At 41.3% G+C, this 21,045-nt stretch overlaps 2 protein-coding genes across 17 annotated transcripts in view; one reads left to right on the forward strand and one right to left on the reverse strand.

Moving 5' to 3' along the window:
• The window catches only part of ERAP1 (endoplasmic reticulum aminopeptidase 1), a 38,729-nt gene extending 21,771 nt beyond the window's left edge, over positions 1–16,958 (forward strand). The window contains exons 9-19 of the mRNA XM_059694037.1: positions 2,739–2,870; positions 3,029–3,100; positions 4,422–4,576; positions 6,004–6,083; positions 6,643–6,826; positions 7,978–8,134; positions 8,988–9,172; positions 10,051–10,212; positions 11,464–11,604; positions 12,130–12,211; positions 16,508–16,958. Coding sequence (XP_059550020.1) covers positions 2,739–2,870; positions 3,029–3,100; positions 4,422–4,576; positions 6,004–6,083; positions 6,643–6,826; positions 7,978–8,134; positions 8,988–9,172; positions 10,051–10,212; positions 11,464–11,604; positions 12,130–12,211; positions 16,508–16,663 — 1,506 coding nt within the window. The 3' untranslated portion in view covers positions 16,664–16,958. The remainder of the gene's footprint in view (positions 1–2,738; positions 2,871–3,028; positions 3,101–4,421; positions 4,577–6,003; positions 6,084–6,642; positions 6,827–7,977; positions 8,135–8,987; positions 9,173–10,050; positions 10,213–11,463; positions 11,605–12,129; positions 12,212–16,507) is intronic.
• A 2,667-nt stretch (positions 16,959–19,625) lies between these two features.
• CAST (calpastatin) overlaps positions 19,626–21,045 on the reverse strand; it is a 114,026-nt gene continuing 112,606 nt past the window's right edge. For all 16 annotated transcript variants that reach the window (XM_059694048.1, XM_059694051.1, XM_059694046.1 and 13 more), the window contains one exon: positions 19,626–20,387. The gene's annotated coding sequence lies outside the window, so the exon portion shown is untranslated. The remainder of the gene's footprint in view (positions 20,388–21,045) is intronic.

A 21,045-nucleotide genomic window follows, 5' to 3' on the forward strand; every position in this document is an offset into this window, starting at 1 on the left:
TTTATCATTGTGCTTGGCTGTTGTTTTGTTTGCAGCAAACAGAAAAGTATTTCTTGCTTGGATGTTTTTGTAATAGTGCAGGGGAGATAAAAAAAACAAAAACAAAAACAAAAACCAACACAAACAAACCCAGGTATAAACAAACACATAGATCAATTGAACAGAATAGAGAGTCCAGAAATACAGTACACATAAGTGGTTGGTCGATTTATGATAAAGGAGCCAAGAATATACAATTGGGAAAGGACAGTCCCTTTAATAAATGGTGTTGGGAAAACTGGACCCATATCTTATAGCATTCACAAAAATTAACACAAAATGGATTAAAGACTTAAATGTAAGACCTTAAGTGTAGAAATCTTTAAAGAAAACCTATGGGGAGAGCTCCTTGACATGGGTCATGGCAATGTTTTTTTTTGTACTTGACACCAAAAGTACAAGCAACAAAAGCAAAAACAAACAAGTAGGACTACAGTAAACTAAAAAGCTTCTGCACAGCAGAAGAAACAAAATGAAAAGGCCACATATAGAATGGGAAAAATATTTGCAAATCATGTATCTAATAAGAGGTTAGAATATAAAATATATAAAGGACTTTTACAACTCAGTAACAAAACCAATCTGATTTTAAAAAGGGCAGACAATAGTGTGGTGAAGGCTGGGGGTGGGGGAGTGAGTGCAGTCTAGAAGGGGTCAATGGGGGAAAAATGGGACACCTGTAATACTTTCAACAATAAAATTTTTTTTAAAAAATGGGCAGAGGAACTGAATAGAAATTTTACAAAGAAGACATACAGATGGCCAACAGGTACATGAAAAGATGCGAACTTCACTAATTATCAGGGAAATGCAAATCAAAACCACAATGAAATATCACCGCACACCTGTTAGAATGGCTACTATGAAAAAGATAAATAACAAATGTTGGCAAGGATTTGGAGGAAAGGGAACCCTTGTATACTGGTGGGAATGTACATTGGTGCAGCCACTGTGGAAAACACTGTAGAGGTTCCTCAAAAAATTAAAAATAGAACTACCATATGATCCAGTAATTTCACTTTTGTGTATTTTTCCAAAGTAAATGAAAACACTAAAGATATATGCGCTCTCATGTTCACTGCAGCATTATTTGCTATAGCCAAGATAAGGAAATAACCTAAATGTCCTTTGATTGATGAATGGATAAAGGGTGTGTCACACACACACACACACACACACACACACACACACACCCTATACTAGAGGCCCGGTACACGAATTCGTGCCCGGGTGGGGCCCCTCAGCCTGGCCAGTGATCGGGGCTGATCAGGTCTGTCTCGCCCAGTCCCACTTGGATCTGATCAGGGCTAGCCCGCTGTGGGGAGGGACCATGGGAGGTTGGCTGGCTGTGGGAGGTTGGCTGTGGGAGTGCACTGACCACCAGGGCAGCTTTTGCATTGAGCGTCTGTTCCCTGGTGGTCTGTGCACGTCATAGTGACTGGCCAACCAGTCTTAACGATCACTTAGGCTTTTATATATATAGATAATAAAAGCCTAATATGCAAATTGTCCCCTCGGGAGTTCGACTGACCAGGAGTTCGACCGCTTGCTATGATATGTGCTGACCACCGGGGGGCAGCGTGGAATGAAGGAAGGCCCTGGCCGGCAGCTGGGAGAAGGAAAGCCCCAGCTGGCCCTGATCGCCAGCCAGGCCTAGGGACCTTACCCGTGTATGGATTTCATGCACTGGGCCTCTAGTGTGTGTGTGTGTGTGTGTGTGTGTGTGTGTGTGTGTGTGTGTGTGTGTGTGTAAGTAATATTATTCAGCCGTAAAAAGAAAATCTTGCAATTTCTAACATAGATGGACCTTCAGGGTTTTATGTTAAGGAAATAAGTGAGAGACAAATGCTTTATGATCTCACTTGTATGTGGACTCTTTAAAACAAAAAACAAAAACAACCAAGCTCATAGAGAACAAATTGGTGGCTGCCAGAGATGGGGGAGGGGTGCTGGGCAAAATAGATGAAGGGAGTCTGGAGGTATGCACTTATAATTATAAAAACATCATGAGATGTAATATATAGCTTGGTGACAGTAGTTAATAATGTACTGCATATTTGAAAGTTGCTAACAGTATATCTTAAGTCTTCATCAAAGAAGATAATTTTGTAACTATATGTGTTAATGTTTACTAGACTTATTTTGATTATTTTGCAATATACAAATATCACATCATGTTGTACACCTGAAACTAATATAATGCTATGTCATTATCTTCTTCTATATATATAAAAGGCTAATATGCAAAGTGTCCCCTTGGGAGTTCGACTGGGAGACCGGAAGTTTGACTGCTCGCTGTGACGTGTGCTGACCACCAGGGGGTGGCGCGACATGAAGGAAGGCCCTGGCTGGCAGCCAGAAGGCCCCGACAGGCCCTGATTGCCAGCCAGGCCTAGGGACCCTACCCGTGCACAAATTTCATGCACTGGGCCTCTAGTATCTCAATAATAAAATCCAGTCCTGTTGGCAGGGATATACACTTTATGTAGACATTCAGGGATCCAAGCTTTGCCTATCTTGTGACCCTACCATTCCCTAGAGCCAAAGGGAGAGGGAGACTACCTCTACTTTGAAAGGACCTAGGAAATTCTTCCAGAAAAGGAGACTTTTAAAAGATTTATTCCAAAATAAAGTGTGATGGTGGATTAGATTGAGGAAGTATAGTTAGCACTTTTTATTTATATTGTTTGTTTTTTCAGGGATCTTGTATTCTGAATATGCTAAGAGATTATCTTAGTGCCGATACATTTAAACGTGGTATTGTACGTTATCTCCAGACGTATAGTTATAAAAACACAAAGAACGAGGACCTGTGGAACAGTATGGCAAGTGTGAGTATGTTTTTGTGTATCTCTGCGCTTGGGATTGACAGGCTTATTATCATTTTGGGTGTTTGTTTTTTTCTGCATCATATTAATCCCTCTGAGAAGAATCATGAGGGTTTTCTACAGGCCTGCCTGAGAGTGACGTGTATATTTTCGGTTTTTAGATTTGCCCTACGGACAGCACACAAAGGATGGAGGGCTTTTGCTCTCGGGGTCAACATTCATCTTCCTCCTCAGTAAGTTTTTACGTCTGTACACGGCGCCCCTCTTCGCATTCTTTTCCACCACAGCCTTTGAAGGTCGGCTCTGTGCCAGGCTCTCTGAGGTCCTCGATTATATCACCCTCGCTCTTGATAGGACTGCATTTAAACCATACCAGACTGACAGCCTTTTACAATTTTTTAAGAGTTATCTACACGAGGGGGTCGCACAGCCTTCTTTGGTAACACGTCTCACTGATACTAATTTCTTCGGCTTCACTCTGTAAAGCAGTGAATTTATGACAGGTTTCTGTGAGAGGTAGGGCTTTATCAGTCAGGCTGTGTCGATCATTTCCAGAGCTCTTCATTTGGGAGGAAACATGATGGCAGCGAGCATTCCTGAGCCCTGACTCTGCGTCAGGCACGCGCTAAGCACTTATGTGCATTATCGCCTTTACTCTTCACCGTCAGCCCATGAGTGGAGCACTGTTATCCCTATTTTTACAGATGTGAATATGAAATCCAAAGGCATGTGGTTAGTAGATTGCAGAGCTGGGATTTGAATTTAGTTCTAACTTGTGTTTTTAACCAATAAGCTATAAAGAATTAAAAAAAAATATCTGAATCACAAAACAGTCTACATCTCTGCTTATCTGGACTTGTGGACTATTTTCCTAGGCAGCTGCGGGTTAGTCTGGAGATTTAACAGAATTTCATCCATCCTATTTTTATTTTCTTGGCTTTTTTGTTTTTAGACGCAGCTTTCTTCAGAAGTTTGTGGATTAGTTCTGTAGCATATTTTATCCTTTTACTAACTTTTAAATATTTCTTAAAAGCTTTTCTTAGTATCAAAGAAAACATCCTCTTTTGAGTTCATGATTGCGTGTGGAGTGTGGGCCATCTGAGTGTTACCGCTTTGGGGTTTGGAAGTACAGGCTCTCGAACACTTTTCTCCACCTGCTTATCTGGGAGCCAGCATTATTCTGTAGGTGTGGGACACCCGGCCACTTTCCCTCCTCTACATTCATTCATTCACTCATGCACATGCCTACTTTGTGCCTGGTGCCACGCCCAAGGCATGCCCAGTAGAACCAGATATGGTAGCTGTTCTCAAGACACACATGGGTAGAGAAAGAACGGGAAGTAACTGTCAGTGCTTTCATGGACCGCATGCTGTGGTTGGAGACAGTGGGGAAGGGAGCAGGGCAGGGGCTGGGAGCGGAGGAGGGATGAGAAGGAGCTTCTCAGGGGCGGTGGCCACGGATAGCAGCTCCGTGTGTGAGCAAAAGCTTGGGTTCCGTCTTTTCTTAGTTGGGTCTAAGTGGGTCATGCATCTGTGTTTTTCCGTGTCAACCAGCACTGGCAACAGGAAGGCCTTGATGTGAAAACCATGATGAACACCTGGACGCTGCAGAAGGGCTTCCCCCTGATAACCGTCACAGTGAAAGGGAGGAACGTCCACCTGAAGCAAGAGCACTATATGAAAGGCTCTGAAGGCAGCCCAGAATCTGGGTAAGGGTCCCTGAGGAAAACGCATTTGGTTGCTTCGGTAACATCTGCCTTGTAGGATAAAACCTTGTTTTTGAAAGAGTGCCCTTACCTTTATTGCTAAAATATTGCAATCAAATCTGCATATCCTATGAAGTCGATTTATACCCCACCATCTCCCCAAGAGGATGAAGGTGGCTCTAAACCTTGGTTCCTCTTGGTGAAGCTGATGATGTATAATTAACATGTTTTATACTTTGATAGGATGCTAATGTCCAGTTATTGGCTTGGGATAAGCTCTAAGTAACTGTCACTAAATTACAAAGGTGCCTGGAAATTACTGGGAATTAGGAGAGACTCAGTTCTTTTCTTTGGGAAGTCTGAGTTGGATCCTGGAACTTGTTTGCCAGCTTAACAGGACAGAAGGACACCACTGGAAATGACACACTGCAGCTTGACTGGCCCTAGATGGACACTATTTTAAAAATGTTTTGTTTCAAAAGAATTTTACACTTAATACAGAAGTTGTAAGAAGAGTGCAAAGAATTCCCATATATTTTAACCCAGATATAATGTTAACTTCTTACCATGTTTCTCTCTCTCTCTGTCAAGATATGCTTTCTCTATATTTCTCTCTCTCTTCATATATGCCATATATATGTGTGTATATTATACATATGGCTTTCCCCTGTTTGAGAGTAATTTCCCCTTCACCTCAAAATCCTTTAGTATGGTATTTTCTAAAATACAAGAACATTCACTTTATATAACTGTAGCACAGTTATCACAATTATGAAATAAATTTGATGAAATGCTATTATTTAATCTAAACCTTATTTAAGTTTTTCCAATTGTCCTAATAATGTCTTTGTAGCAAAAGAAAAAAATATTCTGGTTCAGGCAGGATTCAGTATTAGGGTCACATTGTGTTAATGGTCACATTTCTTTAGTCCTTTTTCTCTGAAACTGCTCCGCAGTCTTTGTCTTTTTTGACCTTGACATTTTTGAAGAGTACAGGTCAGTTATGTTATGGAATGTCCTCCAGCTTGGTTCTCTGCTGTTTCTTCATGATCAGATTCCGGCTTTGCATCATTAGTAGGAATTCCATAGAAGTGATGTGTTTTTCTTAGTGTATGATTTAGGAGGCACATGATGTCAATTTGTGCCATTGCTAGTGGTCACGGTTTTTAAGTCCGGCCCTGTGAGCTCCCAGCCAATCACTGTAAAGGCTGTCAGGGCTCGCTTGAGCCCAAATTCCTAACTCTACTTAAGGAGCCCGAGAAGGATGAATAGTGCCTGAAAAACAGGATAGGGCTGTTTTGATCTCTTGGCTATAGCAGTTTGGTACCATTCTTTCTTAGACTAGCCAGTGCCTGGCACGTGATAGGTGATTTAATAACTGCTTGTTCAGTTGAATCAACAAATGAGCAATTCATCCTCCTTTCTTTTAGGTACCTGTGGCATGTTCCACTGACATTCATCACCAGTAAATCAGAATCGACCCAGAGATTTTTGCTGAAGACAAAAACAGGTTATTTGTTGGGGGAAATAACTAGGTTAATGCAAGAAGGAACTATAAAGCTGTGCAGGATTTAGATACCACCTTTCTTTTGCTATTTATCTTGTTTAAAACAAAAAGGACCAGGTCAACCTTTATCTTCAGCAGATCTCTGGCTTTCATTTTCTAGTGAAGACTATAGGTTGAAAATCCTATCTGGTTGCAAAAAAAAGGCCAATATCTTGCCAGATAGAGATTAAAACAGTTTATTTATATAATAATAAAGAGAAGGGATTACCAGTGAAAAATCCCCATTACTTTGTTAACATTGCTGGGTTATATCGTATGTATGGCCTGAAATGTGGCTGCATTCTTCTCATAGATCTATAAATCTCCCAAAATTAGTACCTAAAACTAGTGTTGGCTTTTGTCGATGGGGATGCTGTTTTTTGGTTTCTAAAAGAAACGTGTTCAATCTGAAACTCATTTCAGTATTAAACTTGCCTGTAGTTTTGTGGTCTAGTCTCTGATCAGAAAAGCTTTCATCCGTCAAGAGAGAAAATAGAGCTATGATTTATTTTATTTGCTCTAGATGTGCTCATCCTCCCAGAAGAGGTGGAATGGATCAAATTTAACGTGGGAATGAATGGCTATTACATTGTGCATTATGAGGATGATGGATGGGATTCTCTGACTGGCCTTTTACAAGGAACGCACACAGCAATCAGCAGTAATGATCGGGCCAGTCTCATTAACAATGCATTTCAGCTTGTCAGGTAATACACGCTCCTCAGAGGCTTGGTTTATTTCTGAAAGCAGCTGTTATCACTCAAATTCTTGATTTCTAAAGATGAAAATGATTGATTGCTAATAATAAGTTGAAGGGTGTTTTCCCCTAAGTTCTTCTAACCATCCAAGGTTGCTTGTAGCCGTATGGTTAACCGTCTACTGAGTCAGGTAAAGGAAGGAATCTGTGTTTTAACCTTTTTCATTAACAGCTATGATCACATGGAGGCAACAGTGTAGAAAGTCAGGAGACCTACTCCCTGGAGAAGCTCCTTGGCTGGTTTCTAAAGCCTTGTCCTGTGGCTTTCTCTGGCTCTAGCCCTGCTTTACCAGATCTGGTTTCTCCCCTCTGGGTTAAAGGGGTTTCCATCCACCCCTGCCCACACCTGGATCCTTGAACTTCACAGCCTCTTAATGGAATACAGTATTTGGGCAGAACAGAAGTCCTAAGGGGAATGAATCACTCAGGTAGAAAGGAATAATTTATAATTGCCCTCTGCTTCTAAATGTCAAGTTCTTCCTCATCAGGGCCTCTTGAGGTGAAAAGTAGCAATGGGGAATAAAAGTAGGGGGTGCTTAGTTTGGCACCTCCAAACCCCAAGCACAAATGACAAATATTCCCCTCTGTAGCATACTACTGCTTACATCTTCAATCTTAGAGGATGTTGTGTTTATATGAGCATATACCTTACCACTGAGGCTTTTAGCATCAACCCTAACGAAGGGTTTTTATCTATATTCGGTTCTGTTGGAATGGAGAAGAGGATGTGTTGACTCCAGAGACTTATAATGTCAACTGAGTGGCAGTCTCTCTGACTAGGCTTCCTGAAGGATCTGTGATCAAAATCCCGATCAAAGATCAGCACACAGTTTCGTAGAGGAACAGACCCTGCCCTACTTTTTGTCTTAACTACAAGTTAGCCCTAGCTCTGTTGTGTTTGAGCAACTCCCTTCACCGTGTAAACATGCCGATGTTGTGTTATGTCTGATGGAAAAGATACTAATAGGAAGATTCTTATTTATAAGGGGCATTAATAACTGGTTTATTTTTTTGCTGGTAGATTGTTAAAATATTTTTTGAAACAAAAAGTTAATTTCCTAAATTTTCTTTTAAACTGCTCACCATGGTGTATCCTGACAGCATTGGAAAGCTACCGATTGAAAAAGCCTTGAATTTAACCCTGTACTTGAAACATGAAACAGAAATTATGCCTGTGTTCCAAGGTTTGAATGAGCTGATACCTATGTATAAGTTAATGGAGAAAAGAGATATGAATGAAGTGGAAATTCAATTCAAGGTAAAAGCCTGAAATAAATTGAGTGGTTACTTAAGTGGTTTGCTTTTATATGGGTGTGCAAGAATTCTTACTGTCGTGTCTGTGTGTGTGTGTGTGTGTGTGTGTGTGTAAAAATATCTATCTATATATATATCTCACTATATATTAAAGAAAAGTAAATAAAAATTAACTTAGTATTTGGGTTAACTAGCAAAGGTATTTGGTTTTATTTTAGCACTAAAAGTAGACATGGAACTATGAGACTCCGTACTTAATTTTCATGGATTTCTTATTCCCTTCCTTTTGCATATCCTTTAATTCATTTTACTTCTGTATTATGATGGCTGCTATTAAGATTTTCTGGGACTCGGGTACTTGAAGAAGAAGTACAGAGTTGTTATTTTTTGGCAAAAGTTCACCAAGTTCCATTGTAAAATTTGCCTTCAAAATGTAGTCATATAAACTCTCTTAGTTTATTTTTTAAAAGTGGTAGTTTATCTTGATTTTAAGTACATAAAGATATATTTGTAAAAGATTGTTATACAGATACTAAAATAGTTCATCATTTCTGTGTCTGAGAACTTCTATAATGAAACTAGAGGCCTGGTGCATGAATTCGTGCATGGGTGGGTTCCGGCCAGACTGGGAGGAGATGAGGGCGGTTGGCCAGCTGACCCCGTCCCCCTGGTCAAACTCCCAGTCAAGGGGACAATTTGCATATAAGTCTTTTATTATATAGGAAACTGAACTGCATGGTTTTCGAAATAAGAGTTATTACACTTTGTAAAATATCCCCCCTCACCTGAGTGTACTGGATTACATAAAACATGTGGGGACCTGGGACTGTACTGCTGACACCACGGTTTTCCCTCAGGGCTTTCTCATCAGGCTGCTGAGGAGCCTCATTGACAAGCAGGCATGGACTGATGAGGGCTCCGTCTCAGAGCGAATGCTGCGGAGCCAGCTCCTCCTCCTCGCCTGTGTGCGCAAGTATCAGCCCTGCGTGCAGAGGGCAGAAGGCTACTTCAGAGAGTGGAAGGAAACCAATGGAGATTTGAGGTCTGTCCTTAGCAAACAGCTAGTTTGTTCATGAAAGGGGTGCCTTTTCTATTTTCCATCATCGCTGCTACATGTTGGGAGCAAAACGAACTAGAAAAAGTCTTCCTGGCCTCCCTTTTTAGGAAAATAAATTACTTTTTAAGATTTATCTGTGTATCTCTCAACTTGCAGTAATGCTAGGAGGGAACTTCTAAGCACAAAAGTCAAATATCTGGAGAGTTAAAATGGGATTAGAATAGTTCCCACTTTATGCAGCCAAAGGTACAAAACCTACCAGAACTGAGAGAGCCGCACTGCCAGGAACAGAGGCGATGCCTCTAACAGTAGTTTCTTTGGGTGTCCAAAGCCCCGACAGGAAGTGCCTAGTAGTTGCCTATGCTATGTAAGTACAGTTCTTCCTCTATGTGGAAATTTAATTCTCGCTATACTTAGGTATATCTGGGTCTTAAATCCCACCTGGGAAACATTAAGCCCATAGCATACATGCTTCCATTGAAAGGCATGCTTGTAAGTGGTGGTCCTATTGGATTCCTAAATGGATTACATCTTGAGTCTAGTGTGAATCCCTTTCTTTTGGCTTGACAAGTGACCACCCATTGGGAGTCACCCAGTGTCATTAAAGTGTGTGAGACATATAGCTACTAGTGAAAGTGGCAGTTCATGTTAACATTTTTGAGACGACTACTCACAACCGAATTTTAGATATTTTCTCTTGCCTCTTTCAAAAAATTTAACGGAAGGAAAAGTTATTTTTGTTTAGATTTCCAGGCTTGCTTCTCTGATCCCGAGGCCATTTATCAGTTCATAATTGGTCACCATCCTGCATCTAAACACAGTTCCTGCAACTCTGACTCTTGCCCGTGTGCTCTTTCCCACAGGCTGCCCAATGATGTGACGATGGCAGTGTTTGCTGTGGGAGCCCAGACCACTGAGGGATGGGATTTTCTCTATCGTAAATATCAGTCTTCTCTGTCCAGTACCGAGAAAAACCAAATTGAATTTGCCCTCTGTATTAGCCAAAACAAGGAAAAGCTTCAGTGGTGAGTAATTCATTCATGTTCATGTATGAACAAAGGAATTAATTTAGATCAGATCTTTCTCGCATCCATTTTTGTTCTGTTGACCAGGAATTGCTTATTCTTCTGGGAACATTTATATTAGTGGGGAGACAGCTAACGGCTATCTATTATATATATAAAAGCCTAAGCAACCCTTAGGACCAAACGACTGGAGCCACTGGTCGACCAGTAGCTATGACGCGCACTAACCACCAGGGGGAAGTTGCTCAATGCAGGAGCTGCCAACCATCTGTGGTTGGCCAGTAGCATCAGCGTCCGGCCCTTTCGTGCCTAGCCCAGCGACCGTCGCCTCGTCTCCTGACCCCGCCGGAGCCTTTGGCCCAGGCTGGGACGGGGAACTGGGGGTGGGTGGTGGCAGACACAGCCCCTTTCCCAGGGGGGCCAAAGGCCGGCTCTCTTCTCCGGGCTGGCAGTCAACCTCCCACACCCCATCCCTCCCCCCGGATGGCAGGCCCTAATTGGCCTGCCGCCTGCCTGCCACAGTGGTGGCATGGTGGTGAGGGAAGTGGGGGGTGGGGAGGCAGGAAACCACGCAGTTGTGGGTCACAAGCATCCGTTTCTTCCAGGCCCAGCCCAGTGACCGTCACCTCCTTTCCCAACCCCACTGGGGCCTTTGGGCCCTGGGCTAGGACAGGGAACTAGGGGGTGGGTGGCTGCAGATGAGGCCCCTTTCCCAGGGGAGCTGAGGGCCGGCTCCCTCCTTGGGCCCAGCAGCCAACCTCCCACGCCCCGTTATTCCCCCCAGCTGGCAGGCCCCGATCAGCCCATGGTCCCTCTCCCTGTCCCTCCCCTCGGCCAGCTGGCCCTGATGAGTCCTCATTGCCGGCCAGGCCTAGGGATCCTGCCTGTGCACGAATTCGTGCACCGGGCCTCTAGTGGTAAATAATTAGGGAGAAGCCAGTGTCAGGAAAAATATTTAAAGGAGCATATCATATATTTGTGTTTCTTTAAGAATAACAAATTTAGAAACATATACTTTCTTAGCTCCTCTTATGAGAAAATGAGAGTATATGTGAGAATGTGCATTATGAATACTGTGTGTCAGTTTTATTGTTACATAGCTATAGCGAGTTTACCAGGGCTCTGGTTACCTATTTATCTTTTCAGTCTTTGTTATTGGCAGGCTGGCTTTAAATTATTTTATGGAATAACTTTCTCATAACTTTTCCAGGGCATATTCATTGCTAACGTTTCTTCTCCTAATCATTCTAGGTTACTAGAGCAAAGTTTTAAGGGAGATGTAATAAAAACTCAAGAGTTTCCAGATATTCTTAGAGCTATTGGCAGAAACCCAGTGGGATATCCACTGGCCTGGCAATTTCTGAGGGAAAACTGGAATAAACTTATACACAAGTAAGTAGTGCCAAAGATTGTGCTGTGCCTGGGGAAGTTCCTCAACCCGGCTATTTTTTTTTATTTGTTTGTAAAACAACAGTGACCATCCAAAGGGGGTTTTTGACTGAAGCTAGAAAGTAGAGGTCCTTACAATATCCTTAGACAATATAAAACTCTTAATTCATTGCTAGCCCATGAATCTGGACAGTCAGGTTTTCTATTCCATCTGGAGTAATCCCTTCCCACACCCATTGACCTATTAGAAGTCTCCTGCTCAGCACCTTTGCTGATTTGTATCTCTCCTTGTCTAACTTGTGCAGCATCACTACTTCTATCATTTTCTTTTGGGTACTTCATCTTTTCTTCACCTGTTGGTGTCTATTTTTTTCAACTAGATCTTAATCCATTGGAGGGCAGGGATTATATCCATGTTTTCCATGCTTAACCAGTTTTTACATAAATGCTATAATATAAGGGACACTTAGAAATATATGGTGAAAGAATGAATATTTCACAGTATAACTTGATAGTTTCTATTTCTAGGTTTGACCTTGGCTCACCTTCCATAGCCCACATGGTGATGGGAACAACAAATCAGTTCTCCACAAGGGCACGGCTTGAAGAGGTAAAAAAAAATCTTTTTAAGCTTAAGTGACAATTAGCGAGTAAGCATGGGGTAGACAAAATATTTTAAGGGTGTGATGAGTTAGAAATGAATTTTGTCGCTTGGTAGGTGTTCCTTTTGGGTGCTGTAGTATTTTTAACATAAGCAAAAATCAGTTGTGAATGAACTAGTAAAAACTGTGCCTCTTCCCAAACACATTAAGAAGTTTTAGCCTTGCCATTATGAAGTTCAGAGCTTAAAGGTTACTTTAGATACGGAATCCGTTTTGGGATGATAAAAGTGATCATTGGAAGTGTAAAATAACTGAAGTGATCATCCAGCCATTGCGAAAGAGGTAGGTCTGGAATCCAGGTTCTCTACTTCCAAGTTCATGATTTCCTGCTACTTATTTATATGCCATCTACTTTTCAGAAAGAATTTTAGGCAACTTATAAGGTCCAGATATAAAATAAATGTTAAAAAAAAGAACACAGAGTTGCATGATGGACAGAAAGAGGTAACTGTCTGAAGGATTTATGCTGAGGGTAATTTATTGCACTCGAACCCTAACGTTATCACAGCTTCCCTAGCTGTCAAGGAAAAATGAGAAAACAGCATGAGTTATCCTCATTGCCTAGGAAGAGGGAACCGCAAAAACGTACTTTTTTCTGAGTCTTAAACTCTGAGGAATCGGATCAATGGGTTGTTTGTGGTGTCCCTTCTATGATACTGTTTTCTGTAGTAAGGTCGTAGAACAAACTTTATGTGTTTTCAAAACTATGCTGCGTTTAGATAAAATCTGAGTGCCAAATATTAATTTTTTAAGGAATAGTTTCATGTGTAGTCTGATTACACCATGATCCAGCTGTATAAGGAAGAGTGCTTTGCAAATGCAAAAGAAATGTCATGTCCCCAGCCCCACCCGGGCTTGTAAAATTAACTTGCACATGATATCTCAAGCTTGACCTCCATTGAGGACTACAACTGTGTGATGACCACAGAGTTGTCCATAGACTGTAACTAGCTAGATAGCTGTCCATAGACCAGATCTGTGGCAACAGAATATTCTATTCACTCGCTTGTCCATTTGCTTTCTCATTAATTCATTCAAGACGTCCTACTCTTGCTATATGGCAGGCTTGGTTTGGGTTCTAGGGAATGAAAATGAGCAGAATAGACAAAGCCCTTGCTCTCATGGAGCTTAAATTCTACCGGGGGAATCAGACAATCACAATTACAGACAAACAGGTTGAAGATTGACTAAGGCAGTGGTTCTCAACCTTGGCTGCACATTAGAATCACCTGGGAATCTTTTAGAAATCCTGATTCCTGGGCCTCATCCTCTGGAGATTGTTTCTTTGTTACGGGGTGGGGCCACAACATTAGTAACAAAGAAACAGAATTTCCGGAGGATGAGGCCCAGAAATCAGGATTTTAAAAAGATTCCCAGGTGATTCTAATGTGCAGCCAAGGTTGAGAACCACTGGACTAAGGCAAGGTAAGGATAGAGAGTGCCTGGGACGGGGAGTGGTGCTATGTTTTACAGGATGACTCGGAGACGTTTCGGTGGACATCAAAGGAAATGCAGGTATCTAGGAGGAGAGTGTTGTGTGCATAGGAAACATCAGGTGCACAAACTGAGACAGGACATGGAAATGAAGAAGCCTGAGATACTGCCATCATAGAGAGCGTCCTACTGCCTTTAAAACATAGGAGTCCTCCTGAGCCCTGCCTTCCCCTCACATCCAGTCCATCCCCGAGTCCTGTCGGCCCTGTCTGTGGCATATGCATCGTATCTCTGCACTTCTCTCTGCCACTTACCCCATACAAGCTTTTCTTACTTATTTTTTTTAGTCTGGTCTATGGTGATCGCCTCCTAACTGGCCTCCCTCCTGCCACTTGCCATTAACCAAACCACTTTCCACATTTAAAACTGAATTGACCCCCTTCTTGTAACCCCACCTATTGTTCTTGCAATAAATTCCAAACCTCTTTCCTGTGTGCCCAAACTGGGATGACCTGGCTCCTGTCCACCACTCCAGCCAGTTCTCACTTGCTCTCCTTGTTCACTGTCTCTCCATACTCCAGGCACTCAGCCTCCCCCTGCTCCTGGGCCACCAGCTACCAGTATTTCTCTGATCTCAAAGGCTCTGCACTTTCTTCTCTGCCTGGCTGGCTCTTTGCCCAACTTTTCGCTGGAAAGGCTCATTTTATCCTTGCGGTGGTTCTCAACCTTCCTAATGCCGTGACCCTTTAATACAGTTCCTCATGTTGCGGTGACCCCAATTTCATTGTTACAAATTGAACATAATTAAAGCATAGTTTTTAATCACAAAAACAATATGTAATTATATATGTGTTTTCCGATGGTCTTAGGCGACCCCTGTGAAAGGGTCGTTCGACCCTCAAAGGGGTTGCGACCCACAGGTTGAGAACCGCTGCTTTAGAGGTTCCAGCTTGAGGGTCACCTTTCCAGACCAGTGTGTGTGTAGCAGGCCACCCCCTCCACAGTTACTGTCATAGCCCTAGTTTATTTCACAGTTTATATTAATCAGAGTTTACTGCCTGTCTTCCAGGGAGACTGTAAGCTCCCTGAGCGTAGGGTGCTTGTTCGATTTCACCGCCACATCCTCAGTCCTAGCGCAGTAACTAAGGCAAGGGGTGAATAAGTACCAATGTAAATAGGCGTGACTAAATGGATGAGGTTGCAGCCCTGACACAAGCTGGGTTTTAGGTTCTGCACCTTACCGCATTCTATAACTACATCCTCTGCAATGTAGAGATGACCCTCATTTAACCAATGAGGAGACTGAGTCCCAGAGAAGTTAAATTATTTGCTCAAGGTCAAACAAGTTAGGGTAAACCTGTTTTTCCCTGTATCATGCTGCTTGTTGCACAGGAAATGTTCTCAAGGAGGCAGTTTTGAATCAAATACTCAGATGACATGCTGCGTTTCCCAAATCAGGTCATATAGGAGAGAGACTTCGGGGGTCAGAAAAAGAATTTAAGAGCAAGTGTTAAAACTGGTTTTGTTGCCCGTCTTGTAGGTGTTCTTTAGTGGTACTGTCGTGATGGGCTCCTCAGGTTTAGGCAGTTTGACCAAGGGTAAGACTGTCGATGAGGTGTGACTGTTGAGGAGTGCTCAGGGTGATTTTTTAGCTGAATATCAATTAATCTTGAGTTCTGAGGGGGAAAGAAAGTTGAGCTGCAACTTGGGACAGAGAAGCAGAGTGTTTTCTGGGCTGCTGCAACAGGAGGGCATGCCTCTAAGCTCATTGAAAAGTTGCACTGGGATAATTTTGAAACCACCTTGCATCATTTAAAATTGGGATTTGGTCTTTCAAAAACCTATTCTTACCCCCTCTTATTTTCAAACTCGTGATATTATGGCATGGTGGTGTTATTTTTTTAGTGTTTTTTTTTTTTTTTTTTTTTAAGGAATTAACTGTCTGGAATCAATGCTGAATAGACAATACATCTTGGTCTAGACTTGCTTTCTGTCTACAAAATCAAAAATTGATGGATTAATGCTGTGAAAATTTATGGGAAAAGGTTAATAACTCTTTAAGGTGAAACAGAGTAGCACAGTGATCAATGGTGTGGCAAAGCCGGCCTATTCCTCCTGTGAGCTAAAAGGGGTCCAGATACCCAGCGATGAAACAACAAAAATCTATTTTTATGGAGGGAGCCAAGAGTTTCTTATCTCTTTAAAACTATGGGGAACTTTGTGTGGATTTTATCTTAAGGGAACAATACCTGAATTGTGGATTAAGATAATAAAAACTTGGCAAAGTTTGGGGTATTACCACCATAACTTGCTAAGAACCCCATTCCCCACAGTGTTTCTATAATCACACACAAGGCCAGGTCCGTGGAGAAAGACTACACTTATGTGGTTGAAACTGTTTTGCTTGGCAAAGAAGACACTCTGCACATTCTGCTCTTTAGATACCATGTTTAAAAAAATGAAGTTAGCATCTGTGTGTCTATAACAGAATACACATTAAATAGACACACTCAATTAAACCTTAATTATGAAGTGGTAAACAGTGAAGTCTTTTAGAATCTGGCAACTGTGAATAAACTAAAAAACTGCAGAGAAAAACACACACACACAAAACTTGACATCATGAGGCATGAGCTCATTTCATACAGCTTAAGTTTGTGTACATAATCGTATCCAGACACCTGGCACTGCCTTCCGTATAGAATTTTGACAAATGCTGGAATTTTGGCTTCGGTTTTCTTTTAACGAGCCTGGACTTGTATAATGTAATAAAGCAAAATTTTAAAAACTCATTTTTTTTTTCTCACAAGGTAAAAGAATTCTTCAGCTCTTTGAAAGAAAATGGTTCTCAGCTCCGTTGTGTCCAACAGACAATTGAAACCATTGAGGAAAACATACGTTGGATGGATAAGAATTTTGATAAAATCAGAGTGTGGCTCCAAAACCAAAATCTTGAACTGCTTTAACAATCCGTTCCTAGTTGGTTTCTGTGATCTCTAATCACCTAAATTTTGTTGAATATGAATACCTTCAACCTAAAGATGGCTGTTTGGGCTCCCCACTGAAGACACCTCCTTTTTCTTCTTACTCATTTGACCGATCCTGTGAAAAGCCTGGCTGTTAATATTTCCATCAATGCGTTATTTCTGTTGTGTGTTTCATTTACAGGTTGTTGCCCCCAATGTAAACCCATGTGGTGAGTTTTTCACTGCTGAAGAGTAAAGTACCATATTCTTTTTTTTTTAAAAAAAATGTTTTATTGATTTTTTACAGAGAGGAAGGGAGAGAGATAGTTAGAAACATCGATGAGAGAAACATCGATCAGCTGCCTCCTGCACATCTCCCACTGGGGATGTGCCCGCAACCAAGGCACATGCCCTTGACCGGAATCGAACCTGAGACCCTTCAGTCTGCAGGCCGACGCTCTATCCCCTGAGCCAAACCGGTTTCGGCAAAGTACCATATTCTTATTTTTTATTTTATACTTAAGCCCCACAGCCTCCAAACCCTTCCCTCCCATGTGTTTGTCATTCAGAAACTGTTTTTGTTAGTCTCCTTGGAACTCTGTGAATGGTGGGAACTACTAACAGTGACCATTTGGATCTGCCTTTTAGATACCATGTTTTAAAAAGATTAAGTTAGCATCTGTGTGTATATACAGAACACACATTAAATAGACACACTCAAAGCCAGAATGTCTGATCTGCTTCTACCTTTTCTTCTTTGCCCATGCCCTGGGGCGAACGTGGGGCCACCTCCTCGGGCTTCCTGGCCCTCTGGCTTGTGGTCAGTCTCCCAGGAAGGCAGATTGGAGCTGGGGTGGGAGAGAGGAGGTGGGTGTACTCCCCTAGTTCCCTTCAGGCTGCCTCAGGCTGGCCTGCACTGAAGGTCTCCCGCTCTGGAGGTGGCCCCTTTGCCCACACTGAGCCTCCCCCATCTCTGCCTTCTAGCAACTGCTTCCTTCTCATTCCCTCAGGATGAGGGGAGAAGTGGCAGCCTGGCTTTTACTAGTCTTGGCTGTACCTGTGGTTTCCATATGTCCCTGCCCTACCTCTGCTTAAAAACAAACCACCACCTTGCATGACACCCTCCTCAAGTAATCCTAATTGGAGTGTCATCTACTCCTCAGGGATCCTGACCGATAGTGTTCCTTCTGAAACAGCAGAGTGCCTTCAGGTCTAGAGAAGGAACCTGTCGCTTGAAGTTGAACCTGAGAGCTGTTGGTCCTTAGGTAGGTGCTGCTTCCCCTCCCTGCTCGTTATGTGGCCTAGTTTACAATTCCTGAGTTACTCATTATTGCCACCTATTGCCAGTAAGTCATTGCAGTCTTCTGTAAATGACGATGTATTGTGAAACTGAAAATATTTGCTTATATTCCTCTAAATGAGAAGTCTTTTATGAAATTTTTAATGTACTGCAGAATTTAAGATAAAGGAATGTGATAGGGAAAATGTCAAAATGTGTTCTGATACATGAGGAATAGTGACTTTTCTGGACCTAAATGCGTTTACAGTTCCTTTTTAAAACATATTGCATGGTTTAATGGTTTGAGAAACAGAAACAGAAATCACTGGTAATTTCTACCCCAGGCATTTTCCTTCCAAAAACATACAAAGCCAAGATTTGAGTGTAAAATATTTTTAATTGTATTTTACATCTTGGTTAATGAAATATGAAACGTGGAAATAGTGATCTTCAGTTTGGTCACCTGAGGAACCTACTTTCCATTGCTTTTGGAGAAGTCCATTTCCTAAATGGACACAATATTGCCACAACAATGTGCAAAACCTGTTTGGTAATAAAAGGTTATAATTTACCTGTAAGCAGATATTTGCAATTATTTCCTCCTAATTAGATGGGTGGAAAGGACTGCTTTGGATGCTGAAGCTGACTCAAGCCATCATTAATTACAAACACCCAACTCTTGAAGACATTTCTAATAAACAAAAAAAGCATATTCAGAGTACCTTAAATGTTTACTTTTACAGGCATTCCTTAAATCTCAGGATTTTGGTATGTTGTTTCAAAATACTATATATGCATCAAGTTAATAATACTGCAGCCATATCCTTGCAAACACATCTGTCAGTGTCCAAGGTTTTACCTTTTTGAACAAACAAAAACACCCCACTTTGTACTACCCAAATGGAAGAATTAGAGACATAGTTAAAATCCCTCAGGAAACATGTGTTTTATTTTCTTGTCAGTGCCTTGAAGAGGTCTGTTCAGTCACCATAACACTGGCTTACATTTCCCAGACGTAGACTAATAGAAAAATGCCCCGTGTCTCTGATGGGACAGACATAGCATTTAAAGTGGGTGAAGCTTGGAATCCGATAGGTACTGCATGATTTTTAAAAAGAATTTATAAGGGCATTAACAAAATTTGACGCCCGTGATAAGCAGTGTTATTGTTTTTGTGTCTCCCCCCCCGCCCCTTATTAGGCAGTATTGGTGGTGATATATTTACTGACGTCAGCTAAGTCCTAATAAATAAAACCTCCACACAAAGGCTAAGGAAGGCTGTGCTCTCTGAAACAAGAAATTCCAAATCAGTGTATGATATGTACCTGATATCTTTTCCTGCATTCACTACCGGAAGTAAAGATGAAATTATTTATCAAAATCTCATCAATGACCTCAGTGCTATGTTCATGAGCAATTCAGAAAGATCTAAGAAACCATTCGAAGTTGCAGGACAACAGAGCCTAGTTCTTAAGTTTCTGTGAGGGGGAAGGGAGCGAACTTTTACATTCCAGATTTCTTTTTTTAAAGCAGAAGTTCGGTTTTGTATTGGGTAATCCTAACTTCCCATAAAGCCAGGTGCTATACAGTGCAACAGACTAAGCAAACAACCGCTACTCAGGTTTTATATAGCGTGAGTGGAAGCACAGCATAACATAGTAAACCAACAGAGTTCAAGCCATATGAATATTCTGAGTAGATTTTATTCTTGGAACTTGCTATGCAGTGAAATATAGTCTGTATCTTGCTCTTCTGACTTGATTCAAGTCTCAGTAAGTATGTTTTGCGCGGCTATAAGGTGCATAAGTCCTAACCTCTGGCAAAGAGTTTAACCTGAAAAGAGGCGCAGTGCTTCCTGGTCTGTCCAGGTTACCTATCAATTCATTAGCAGCTCAAGAGGAGATATGTGCCCGATGTACAATATTTAATGGGCTTATAAACATTAACCCAGAGAAACATCAAGTACAGTTCAAAAGCCCAAGGGGGAAGGGGTAATGAGAAATCAGAACATTGACGAATGTTTACAGCATTGTTTTCCAAATGCTAACAATAACAACAAATTAAGTGCAAACCAAAAATACTAATGAGATTTACAGGCACTGCGTGTAGAATGTGCAAAATTTTGCAAAGGTTTTTCCTGTTATTTTTTTTTTGTGTGTGTTGCTTTTAAGAAACTATCAAATATATCTCTTAGAAATATAAAGTTCCCTTCTCTCCCAACTGCAGGCAATTTTTAAAAATTCAAAGTTTATCAATACTCAGTACAATAGCACAGGTGAACCAGGCAAATTCACTTTCTGGGAAAAGAATAACAAACCAATGTTTAGGATGTTAAAAAACCCAACAAAGATCACTGTCTAGAAGCCACCCAGAAAAATTCGTTGTCAAAGCCTTTTGTTCTTCAGAAGTCACCAACCACCAGCTGAAGATTTTATATGTAGATACCTTGAAAAATTCAGAGAAAAAGCCAGTGAACCACTTTGGTATGTAGTTTTTTGTTGTTGTTACAAGGCATTATAAATGTAACATTTAGCAAAAGCATATATATATATATATATATATATATAGACAAGAAGGAATTTCCTAGAAGTAAACATGAAAGTGGATTATTCATATAATTTTTTTAAATTTTGGAGGGAGTCTTTAGAGTAGTTCTCATTAGCATACCTCCCTCATTATGGGAACTAAAAGTGGAACATGGTGAGAAAAATCTGTATTTTTATTTCCTTTAGGCTTTGTTTGGCAAGCAATTATAAGCTTTTATACTTTAGAATAAGATCTCTTCTTTTTCAAGTTAAGGGTCCAGCTCTCAAGATAGATCTCAGAGATTCCCTCATCAATGCAAGCTCCTGAGTCACCATAACGTATAATCAAACATAGTATTTGGCCAAAAGTAGTCAATCTTTTCCTTTGCCCTTGGTTCCAAAAACCCTATAATTTCCACCAGACCTTAAGGGGTACTTCTCCTCACCCCTCATGTCTTGGTATCAATAACAAGGGGCATTTTACTATAAGAGGTAATACAACATGCTAATTTTGCTTTGCCACAGTAATCTGCAAAATTATGAGCAATTGGGTTTCAAAGAGTCAGCTAGACTTAGAT

The sequence above is a fragment of the Myotis daubentonii genome, chromosome 4 (genome assembly GCF_963259705.1).
Source record: "Myotis daubentonii chromosome 4, mMyoDau2.1, whole genome shotgun sequence".
In the NCBI taxonomy this organism is placed as follows: Eukaryota; Metazoa; Chordata; class Mammalia; order Chiroptera; family Vespertilionidae; genus Myotis; species Myotis daubentonii.